This window comes from Polypterus senegalus, chromosome 2 (assembly GCF_016835505.1).
Source record: "Polypterus senegalus isolate Bchr_013 chromosome 2, ASM1683550v1, whole genome shotgun sequence".
Taxonomy (NCBI): Eukaryota; Metazoa; Chordata; class Cladistia; order Polypteriformes; family Polypteridae; genus Polypterus; species Polypterus senegalus.
Window position 1 is genome coordinate 16,315,775 of NC_053155.1, and position 12,327 is coordinate 16,328,101.

At 35.1% G+C, this 12,327-nt stretch overlaps 1 protein-coding gene across 1 annotated transcript; it reads right to left on the reverse strand.

Annotated features, from left to right (window-relative positions):
• Positions 1-8,275: 8,275 nt before the first annotated feature.
• On the reverse strand, positions 8,276-9,205 carry LOC120524264 (olfactory receptor 1496-like). Its single transcript, XM_039746122.1, has one exon. It carries the CDS (start codon positions 9,203-9,205, stop codon positions 8,276-8,278), a length of 930 nt encoding a protein of 309 aa, XP_039602056.1.
• Between the last annotated feature and the right edge of the window lie 3,122 nt (positions 9,206-12,327).

The window sequence follows — 12,327 nt, forward strand, 5'->3', positions numbered from 1 at the left end:
GTGCTAAAAAGAAGAAACCTAAAGGTTTTTATACTAGGTTCCTAAAGAAGAATGAATCTGAAACAAAAGAAAAGGAGAAGCGACTGAAGGTAAACAAAAACAGGGACTAATTGAATTACCAACCTTAAGCAAGAATAAAGATTTGAAGCCAGTCGGCAAAGCCATCATACATAGTGAGGCTAATTTGGAAAAATCAAAGTTTAATCTGACTTTGGAATCAGAAACTGTTAGCGATATGTAGCGAAGTGCTATAAACAAATTATTGGAAACAGAGATTCTAGATCCTGAGGTCTCGTTGGAAATTGACATAACCCCACCAAACCCCAAATTAAGTAAAATGGTACCTACCTGCTCAACTAAGTTGGATCCCCAAACTTTAATTGATTTCCAAAATAACGTAACTACACTGAAAGGAGGAACAACCCTCCACCTCGTTGCAAACACCGGGCATGCCTAGATCCAAAAACTTAGTAACCTTCTATCCCAGGAACCACGGTATCCCCAGAAGGAAGAAGGTGGACTGGAATCTTGACATAAAGAGGCCCAACATAATTATGGGGGACTCAAATCTGAGATTAATTAATGGACACCAGTTTAAAAATCTTCAAATGAATTGTTTTACGGGAGCCAGGATAGCAAATTTTATTTACATTTTTAAAAAACTGAAACCTCCCAACAACAGGGTTCAGAAATGTCATCATTTCAGTTGGAATAAACAATAAGGACATACAGCATAAGGAGACAATTGTCAAGCAATTATAGAGCATGCTCAGATTGGCAATCCAGGCCTTTCTGAAGGCAATGGTTTTTATACAGGAATTGAATTACTCTGCAGAATTTACCGCAAAACAGAAGGCAATTTTGTCGGCCTTAAACAGGTATATAGTGAATAATACAAACCATACTGCAAAACTAGTTCAAAAAGATCAAATACATTGGATCAGGTCCACTGCCCAAAAAAGCTTTTAGAATTGGGCAGAAGATTTAAACTGCATGTAAAAAAGGCAGATGCCTCCAACCCACACAGAGACATTAAAAATAATATTTTGAGCCTTTTGAAATGCTTTACCCTTACACATGACCAAGAAACCCTACTAAGAAAGGGACTTACTTTTATGCCCAGCCACAAAGACCATAGACATGCACTAGATAGAACACTAGCCGAGAGCGAGAAGTTCTTTAGAAGAGTCAAATTGATTGATTACTATAAGGATGAATCAAATACGAAGGAAGTTCCATTTACCCTTAAAACAGGGTGGACACCCCCAGATAAAAAAAAATAACAGAGAAGTGGTTTTACTTTATTAATGCATGTAAATACAAAATCAGACAAATACCTAGAGAGTTATTTGTAAATGAAGATAATATCACAGATGGGGAAAGAAAGGCCCTCAAAGAGCTCTCCCAATTAAAAGATGTAATTATTAAGCCAGCCAACAAAGACAATGCCATTGTTATCATGGATAAAGAAGACTATAAGGAGAAAGTCTTTAAATGATCCTATGAATTTAGAAACTCAAAAGATAGTTCACAAGATCACAAATCAGATGCAGAATGAAGGATCATTTTGCAGAAACAAGCAACTTTTTTGAAGCATCTACCTATACCCCAATCTAGGCGGTTTTATACATTACCAAAAATCCATAAGGCCCCTAAAAAGTGGACTAAACCTGAACAAATACCCCAGGGCAGACCATACAGTGTCAGACTGTCAGTGTGGGAGTGAGACCTATAATATAGCAAGCTATACTGACTATTACCTAAACCCGATTTCACAAACTGCACCCCACGTATATAAAGGACACTTAGGATTTCATAGAGAAAATTAAACAATCAAAGTAACTGTAGACACATTACTCTTTATAATAGACGTGAACAAACTATACACAAATATAGTAATAAAAAATGGGTTGGAAGTAACAAAAGACTGGCTTTGACCTTATCCAAATAGAAAACAGACCAGACAAGTTTATATTGTCACTCCTAGCACTTTCACTTAGCAGAAACGATTTTGTTTTTGATGAACAGTATTTCTTCAGTTTGGGAGTATGGACTGAGTAAATTCAAAGAATATTTACACATTTTAAATAATCTCTGGCCAAACATAAAGCTTAAGGCTAAAATAAGCAACCACTCAATCAATTTCCTTGATACAGTAGTATATAAATCACACAGCTCATTACAAACTAAAGTGTTGTTTAAGGAGACGGACACACACGCTCTCCTCCATAAGGATAGCTCTCATCCTGCCCACACTCACAAAGGAATTATAAACTCTCAACTTTTGAGATATAAAAGAATCAGTTGCAAAAAAAATGATTTTATGAATTCTACAAAAATATTGTTCAGGGTCCTGAAATAGAGAGGCTATAGGACTTTCTTGAGAAATAGTTTCAGAGATTTCCAAAGTGCATCTATTCAGAATACTTATAACAAACAGAATACTATGACAAATAGAAATTATTAAATCCAAATTTACATCAACATTTATTTATATAGCACATTTTCATACAAATAATGTAGCTCAAAGTGCTTTACATGATGAAGAAAGAGAAAAAAAGACAAAATAAGAATTAAAATAAGAGAACACTAATTAACATAGAATTAAAGTAAGGTCCGATGGCCAGGAAGGACAGAAAAAACAAAATAAAACTCCAGTTGGCTGGAGAAAAAATAAAATCTGCGGGGGTTCCAGACCATGAGACCACCCAGCCTCCTCTTGGCGTTCTACCTAACATAAATGTCCTCAATCAGTCCTCATTGCGTTCAGGGTACTCATGGAAGGACTTGATGATGATGGTCGTGTGGACTTCTGGTCTTTAATCCATCAACGTAGGGACGTCACAGTGCCACCACAAAAAAACAGAAAAAGAACAGAAGAGAGAGTAGGAGTTAAGTATGGATTGCAGAGCCACCATGAATAATAATGATAATTAATTGAATATACAGAGCATCAGCCATAAACTAAGATGAAGCTATGAGAAGGCCATGTTAAACTAATGTGTTTTCAGCAGTGTTTTAAACTGCTCCACTATATTAGCCTGGTGAATTCCTATTGGCAGGCTATTCCAGATTTTACGTGCCTAACTGCAGAAAGCCGCCTCACCACTTCTTTTAAGTTTAGCTCTTGGAATTCTAAGTAGACAGTCATTTGAGGATCTAAGGTTACAATTTGGAGTGTAAGGTGTCAGACATTCCGAAATAAGATGGAGAGATATTATTTAAGGCTTTCTAAACCATAAGCAGTATTTTAAAGTCAATTCTAAATGACACAGGTAACCAGTGTAGTAAAATCAAAACTGGAGAAATGTGCTCAGATTTTCTTTTCCTAGTTAAGATTCTAGCAGCTGCATTCTGCCATAGTTGCAATTGATTTATGTCTTTTTTGGTTAGTCCTGAGAGGAGTGCATTACAGTAATTTAGTTGACTGAAAACAAAAGCGTGAACTAATTTCTCAGCATCTTTCAGTGATATAAGAGGTCTAACTTTTGCTATATTTCTTAAGTAAAAAACTGCTGTCCTAGTGATCTGATTAATATGTGATTTAAAATTCAGGTCACAGTCAATAGTTACCCCTAAATTCTTTACCTCTTTCTTGACTTTTAATCCTAATGCATCAGGTGTTAGTCACATTCAGGGAAAATTGGAGAATTTCAGACAATACCAGGTAGTAGCTGCCTATAAGAAAAATAAGAACCTAAAGAGCTACTTGGAAAAAAGCTCATTAGAATATACAGGGAGGAACATCAAGGACCCATGGATGGAGAAATCCTGGCACAGTAATAATATACTAAGAAGTAACCAAATTAGAAGGATTAGACCAATCTTCCACCAGAATTATCTGGACAGCACTAACAGTATTTGCTATTTAGCATGTACCCACTGTAAAAAACTTCACATTGGAGAAACTCAGAGTAAACTTAGAAGTAGGTTGCAGCAGCATTTGACTAATATAAGAACTAACAGATTGCAAACACCCCTGACAACACACTTTCATGAAGTGGGCACTCAATGTCTAAAGATGGCAAAGATTGTTGAAAAAAGATGGACACCTTAGACCATGTATTGACAAACTAAATACATTTGCAGTTAGAAACAGTTATTCTTTGCTGCAATCACTATTCATTAATCAATCGATTTTTAGATTGGAAAACATCCCAAATAAACAAATTAATGTAGTGCTTAATTTGATTCACTAATTACTATTAACATTTCATCAAAACCTTCAGTTCTCTAAATGCTCCAATCACTGGAGTTGGTCTAATCCGTTGTGAGAGATGGATGTCTGAGATGGCGCTCCACTGCCAGTGGTGTTATTTAGCTTTTGTGCTATCTATCTGAGATATCCTGTATTTAATCAATCCGAGAGGATTTAATTACAAGTATATTAAAAGCATTAGCAAGAGACCAAGGGGTCAGAAAGAAAAGGAAAAGGCAGCTATAGATAAATCAGAGACTAAGCTGGTCTCAAGTTTTTGTTACAGCCAGCAACAGACTCAAAAGGAAGAGACAGATGAAAGGATGGATCAGCCAAGACCTCACGCTGCTGTATCTGCTACAGCTGACAGCAAATGAGAAAGCAAAACTGCAAGTGATGTGGGCAATGAGAATTCATTGACCTTATGTTGGATATTGGAACCTAGTATGGCTTCTTTATCCCCACTGTCAACTACTAACAACACCCCTGTGAGTCAACAGAATCAACTCCAACAGGATATATAACTAACAGAGGAGCTGGAAATGAACTATCTGGGCTGAAGGTGTTAATAAACACAATCAGGGATAAAATAAATGATGCAATGGAGGATATACACAAGAGAACAGACCGATTTGATATCAGAATGGACAGCAAAACAGACAAGTTGTTTCAGGATATAAAAGATAAGATGATACATTAAAAATTTTATTTGATGTAAACCGTAAAAAAAAATCTAGCAAAAAATGATAAAAAATACTGTAAAGTTAGAGTTAAATTATGAATAAAATAAGTGCTTGGTAGTCAGTTAAAAGAAGTTAAGCAAATGTGTATGACTCATATTGAAGAAGATGAACAATTGACATCTGCCGCTGACAAAAAAGCAACTGCTGTAAAATCTGAATGCAAAGTTCTTGGCAATAAATTGGCTGCATCTGAAAACTGTGAAAGTGCAAACCCGGTGAAATTCATAGCTGAATAATTTTCTAAAATAAGGACTTTAAATCAGACACCATAAGTTTATTGCATCTGCAAAGTACTATTGTAAGATATCTCAATTGTTTTTTTTTCCCAAGGGAACTGTTTAACATCACATCAGTATGTTAAAGGACTGGGACTTCGTGAAGTAAGGAGGCAGTTTGGACAGTGAGGGAAAGAAAGAGAGCAAGTTACTTCTTATGTATTTATTTTTTACCCCAACATCTGTAAGCACAAACATAATAGGCTCTTTAGCCATAATACCTGGTAATAAAATAACAAGGTTAAAGCTTTTTTGTATGAATCAACTTTTTTCTTACTTAAGATTACAAAATGTCCTTAAAAATTCAGAAGTGGCGTCTCTCTGACCAAACAGTGAACTTTGTGAGCTGGAATGTCAAAGGTCTCAATCATGATATAAAGAGATAAACAGTATTTTCTCATCTAACAGGTCTAAATTCAAAGATAGTAAGGACCAGTTTTGGTTACAGAGAGACTAGACTGGCTAAATGTTTTACTCCAGCTATATCATGAAAATTAGAGTTGTGGGAATCTTAAGTAATGGGTGATATATTTAAATCTATAGTAATTTTGATAAAAATGTATGCACCTAATTTGAATGATAGAAATTTCATCCAAATATATATTTGCATCTGTTCTTAATATGAATACTCATAAAATTATAGTGACCTGAGATTTTAATTGTGTTTTAAATCCAGACCTTGAATGGAGCTTTTAATGGAAATCTGTATTGTTGTCAGATTATTGATCTGGTAAAATATTACACTGAATCCCCCTTCCTGATGTAACCCTTCCCATTTATCTGGGCTTAGAACTGGCACAAAAAATCTCAGTGATTTGTACATCCTTCTTGGCTGGGTTACCATAGTAAAAGTTTATAAAATAATCCCCACCCCTCAAATTATATATCTAATAAAGTCAATAGAGTTGCAAAATGTAAAGCCAAATTAACAATGTGTATCACCAGCATGTTGAACAGTTGTACCTCTTGTGATATTTTGCCAAGGGACAGAAGGTAGATTTATGCTATTTTTCAGTTTTAAATGATATCAAAATATCCACATCCACACTGTACTTATAGTGCTTTGAAATCTGATAATTTTGTTGTTGATAAGAGGGTGAAGCTGTGGGTCAATTCTTAGTCTGAACACAGTTTATGCATTGCTGGCAATTTCTGGCTCTACATTTGCTCCTTATTTATTTTCACCTTATTTAATTACTTGTATTAGGAATGTGTTAGTTTTTGTATACTCCTTGTAGTCAGAGCACAGGGTTAGCCATTGTATAGCATCTCTGGAGCAATTGCAGGTTAATATCCAATAGTATCCAACATAGTAGGATATCCTTCAGCAGTAACCGAGATTCAAAAAAGCAACCTTCTGGATACCGGAGCAGATCCTCAGCCTCAGAGCCACCACTCCTGACTGAGATGAGATATTGTTGAGAAGAGGCAAAATCATAAAAAAACAGCCAACCAGTCATCATGTTTGAAGTGCAAAGCTAAGATCAGTCTTTTAACCAGACTATTTGTTTATAACCAGAAATAGACGAATGAAAATATTGCAATGCACACCAGCACAGGAATCCTAATATTGGCTATTCCGATACAGGAAGTGCCAATCTTTATGCCAATGTTCTGAATGATGTCACACCTTACTTGATACCTTCTACAAGGAAAAATGTTTGTGGGAGGGGTGAGACAGAGCTCCCATATTACTGGCGGCCTTGTAGATGAAATGCTTTGTGAAGATGCCCATGATGGAAGGGAGAGAAGCCCCAGTGTTGGTCTCCACAATGCACAATGTATGGAGTTGCATTCAGACACATTACACATTACCCACTGCAAACAGTGATCCAGCTGGTCAGGATGCTTTCATTGGTGCATCCCCTTTTAAAGATGAAATATATTACAACATACCCAAAACTATGTGGATAAATCTTTTAATATAATGTGACATATGTATAGTTAATATATATTTTTAAGATTATATCTAAAATATTGTGGTGGGCTGGCACCCTGCCCGTGGTTTGTTCTTGCCTTGCGCCCTGTGTTGGCTGGGATTGGCTCCAGCAAACCCCCGTGACTCTGTGTTAGGATATAGCGGGTTGGATAATGGATGGATGGATATCTGAAATATAAAAAAATATATTTCCCTTCATATATTGTAACAAACTTATTTCCAAATATATTGTGGTAAGACACATATATACATATATAGATATATATTTAAAAAAAAGTGACAAACAAAATAAAAATGACCAAAAGTTAAATAATTTGTTTATTGCATAATCTTTATAAAGAACAACACAAGAATTCAACCTAATTATAGTAAACTATTACTGAACCCAGAATGAGTAACAAGTGAATAATTTAACCAATAAATGAAAAGCAGAAAAAGGATTATAAATGGAAATGACCAAATTTAGCTTAGAAAAGGGAAGGGTCAAAACAACAGAAATGCAACTGTTCCTAGTAATACTCTGTAATGAGCATATAAAAGAAAAAGGCACCAAAGAGCAAGCTCTAATAAAGCTAAAACCTCTCACAAGTAAAGGAGCCAGGACTTAAAAAAGGGAAGACTCTAAAATGATCTTAATTTCCAAAAAGTGGGAATGAAGATTAAGTGAGGTAACAACAATGAGTAAAGTCTCAATACCCATTTGGTAAGACTAGTGGCTACTGTGCAGAGGTCTTAAATAGGCACTCGGGTGGCTGCACACATGCATGATCAGGGAGTCTAGGCCCCCCTTTTTCTAAACTTTTAAAATATAAGACTAACAATAAATAAGCAATGATTAGCAAATTAGACCATACTTACTAATCGGTACTAATCAGTATACATCACAAACAAATGTAAATAAATACAAATGGAAACAATTAGAATAATTAACATGAAGCATAAACAAAGAAAATGTAATCAAATGGAATACAGGGTTGAATCTCCAGGGAAGTTCTGATACTTGGTGCCATTTACTTAGAGGTAGTCGTTACCATTTTAGAATGCAATTACATTATTTGGATTAATACCTGCATATTACAACAGAGCATCTTCTTCACTCAGATAAACTTTGAGGAATTTGTTATCTACCAGTCAGAAACTTATAAATGCTCTTTTTGATATCTTTATTCCTTAGGGTGTAGATGACAGGATTCAGCATGGGAGGCACCACGTTTCCAGCGATAACCATGACATTGTAAGCTTCTGTTGATATGTTTACTCCTGACCCTGGAAGAATAAGGCATATAAAGGATGGGAAATAGAAAACACTCATCACTAGCAGGTGGGTGACACAGGTACCAAAGACCTTTGTGTTCCTTTCAACAGATGACAGCTTCATTGCTGTCAAAGCAATTTTAATATATGAAAATAAAATCACTTCCATAGGGCATACACCTAATACAACCACCATGATAGACATAAGATTTAAATACTTTGGATCTTCGTTACATGAAATATGAACTATTGTTGGGTAATCACACATGCAGAACTTCAGAACATTTGTACGACAAAAAGAAAGCTCTCCAGCAAAAATAAGAAATGGTGAATGTATAACAAATGGTAAGAATGGCAAACACAAAATGATAATCTGGACAATTTTTCTTGTAATGACGGAATTGTACCTTAATGGATAAACAACAGCAACGTAACGATCAAATGCCATGAAAGTCAAAAGAAGGGATTCCATTTGTTGTAAATTCAATATGAGATACATCTGAAATACACAGGCCGCATACGGCATGACAACATTATTTTGCTGAAGATCAGACACCATCTTGGGAATAATAGTAGTGCTATTAGCCATGTCTATAACAGCTAAAGCACTGACACAAATGTACATCACTGTTTGAAGATGTTGATTCATTTGGATGACCATAACTACCAGCAAGTTGCCAAAGACAGACATAAGGTAGATTAGAATAAGAGCACAAACAATAAACAATTTTTGGTCAGAACGGATTTCACAGTCCAGCACAAGCACTCGCTCCGAACTGTTGGTGTTGAACATCATTCACGTTGGTCTTTTTAGCTGGAAGAAAAAAACAAAACAAAACATATCTAATCATCCATTATTAACATATTTTGTACAACTTCTAACAATATACTTTGTGCAGTGTGTCTCCTTTGGTGACAGTCTTATTCTGTGTATGTAAAAGGAAAATTATATGTTCCAGAATGCATATAAAAGATGCACATTTCAATTTCAGTTTATTTTTGCACAGTAGTGAAAAGGCTGTGAGTGATTTAGAAATAAGCGTACATCACTTCCATACATGAACAGTCAAATTTGATTTAACCTGAACAAATTGTTACAGTGGAAGCTCATTAATATTATAAATGAAATATGGCCAGTTGACAATAGAGGGATGTAAAAAAAGGAAAGGAAAATTGCAAAAAGTCTCGTTACTCAGTCACTCATCGAGGGATTCTACAATATTTTAAGTATGTGATGGTCTGTCTAAAAAAATAATTCTTTCATTTTTGGATCTCATGTCTGTTGTCAATCCCCATAGGTAGGAGTAGCAGCTTGGAATTAAAGTAGTGGTACCAAGTGCCACAGAAGGATACCAAAAAAAGAAACAAAATACAGAAGAGTCGGTAACAGTTGACAAGGACTGACATGATTGTACTTGTCTGCAAAAGAATAACAGACATCCTTTATGAATAGCCAATTAGCAACTCAACATTAATGTATTGATCTAATAATCCTCCATTCTGAAGACAGCTCTTAACACGTATTAGCATTTCCAAATATTCAAACTGTAAATACTTCCTTTATTTTGTTTTTAGACTGTTCATTAAACTGAAGACATTCTACAGCCTGCACTAGATTCCAAGAATTTTCCCCCAATAATATAGCTAAATCCAAAAACTGATCGTTCTGGCACAGGACTGTTACTACTGTGTGTCTGGAAAACTGTTACTCAATTTCCTTTTGATTTTTTTTCATCAAATAAGAATTTGAAGTCATTTCTTGAATAATAATACCTTCTTCTGGAAGAATTTTTTTCTACTTTAAAGAGAAAACAGATCTGTTCATTACCAAAACTAATAGCATACAAATATACAAATCAACAAATGATTGTCATTTACTGAAGTTTATGGTCTTCCCGAGGAAGCATCTGGGCAGAGCGGTCGGTCTTATTTTTTTTTAGTATTGCCTGTTTCTTGATAACTTTACGTAACTGAGTTTAATTTTCTTTCTTTTGTGGGTTTTGTTCACTTGAGTGACTTTTCTGATATTTGTATGCATGCATATGTGCACATTTGCACATCTTAGAGGGAACACTGCTGGTAAATTTTGAAATTTGTGACTGTATCCTCTAAACATAAAAGGACTGTATGTATGCAAGAGGAACAGTGACTCTGTTATAAATCCAAGTCACAGAGGGATCTGGAAGGCTTAACATAAAAAGGTATGATGCTAAACTGTATAACTGGGCATGTGTTATTTTTTCTAGGAGATTATTAATTCAGTTAAGATTAGCTTAATTGCATTTTCTCTGCAAGAACACTTGGATTTTAAACACAGAAAATAGGTCTGTTAATTTCCAAAACTAATAGAGCACCAAAACAAAAACGAAAAATTATCATAATTAGTGAAATTTTACGGTCTTTTGGAATGGGCGCCTTTGCAGAATGCATGATCAAGTAAAAAATCTTACTTTTTAATATTGCTCATTTCTTTATAATTTTACATAAACTGAGTTCATTTATTTGTCTTATGTGTGCTTTATTCACTCATGTTTGCAGTTTTATGATTCACGTTGAGTATCTCTAATTGGAAATGCCTGGATATTTTCAGATTTTGGTATATTTACATGTACATAATGAGATATCTTGGGGACACCTTTGATCAAGTAAAAAAGTGCAGCCAAACCAGCTAAGTGATGAGTCACGTATACAATAATTCATATCACCAAGCTGTTATTGTAATGTGTTTTAATATTACAAACATATTAAACCTCAAAAGTAATAAATAGGATGTATTATTGACCCATTTTAAGAGGGCCAATACTGTGTATTTACACTCAAGAATATTTTAGATTTTTCATCAGTTTGTATTGGTTGCTTGCTGTCACTTCTTAAGTCACTGGCTGACAGGTCAGGAAAATCTTAGTCAAGCTTCACTCCGTCATGCTTGTTGTGCTGGAAGCCATTAGCTGACAGAGGATTCCTTACATCCAGTTGTCATATGTTATGGGTGTACATACAGTACATAAAGCTTAACATAAAAAGGAAATTTGCAGCAGTGCCTGGCTTACCAAACATAATCGGACGAATTAACTGAACTCATATTACAGTACAGGGCGTCTAACGAGAATGAAGCTGCTTTTGTTAACCATAAGCAGCAACATTCCATTAATGCACGAGTCACCTACAATTTAACCTCCTTATCATTACAGTTTTTTCTCAAAAAAATGTAAAAGGCATTTAATTTTCTGTCTTGAACAATTACATTTTCAAGAAACCTCATCTTTCTACTGTAAAATGTGCAAAACACTAAAAGTAGAAAGTCAGAAGTGTAAAAAGTATAACAATGATACAAAATAATAATGATGAATAATAATATGAAATGAATGATAATAAAAATTATGCTAATACCGTATACACTGTCAAAACATGTCTTTTGTGTGGTATATCTCTGAACGGGAAAACTTCTTAGGTGTCATTTACCCAGCACTGTTCAGGATAACGGTTCATCTCAACAACAGTTCTTTCGAATCGAAATCATCATCAAGAAATAACTTCAAGTAAGTAATTGGATCTTGGCTGATAACGGTCACTTTTATTCCTGGTTGCATCACAAAATCAAAATGAGGTGGTGCTGGTTTATTTGAAGTGGGGTCAACAGAAACCCAAACGTAATCAAGTGTCACTTTCAGATTCATCAGAATTGCTTTTGATTTCACTGTCCATTTCCATTTCACTTCCTGAAGACAGATTCACGTTGTCATCACTGCTGATATCACTGTCAAGAGCGTGCAACACCTGAGCTTCTGAAAAATATTTCTTACGAGATGCCATTATGAAGCTAGGAGAAGACTCATCTATGCTGTTGCCAGGGTAATGTTCAGTGCTGACACTTATGTAACACTCAGGACTAACACTGTTAGCCTGAGTAATCCTCGG

Bases quoted from the DNA above. Each gene is read 5' to 3' on its own strand.
- LOC120524264 (XM_039746122.1), bottom strand. From the start codon at position 9,205: ATGATGTTCAACACCAACAGTTCGGAGCGAGTGCTTGTGCTGGACTGT.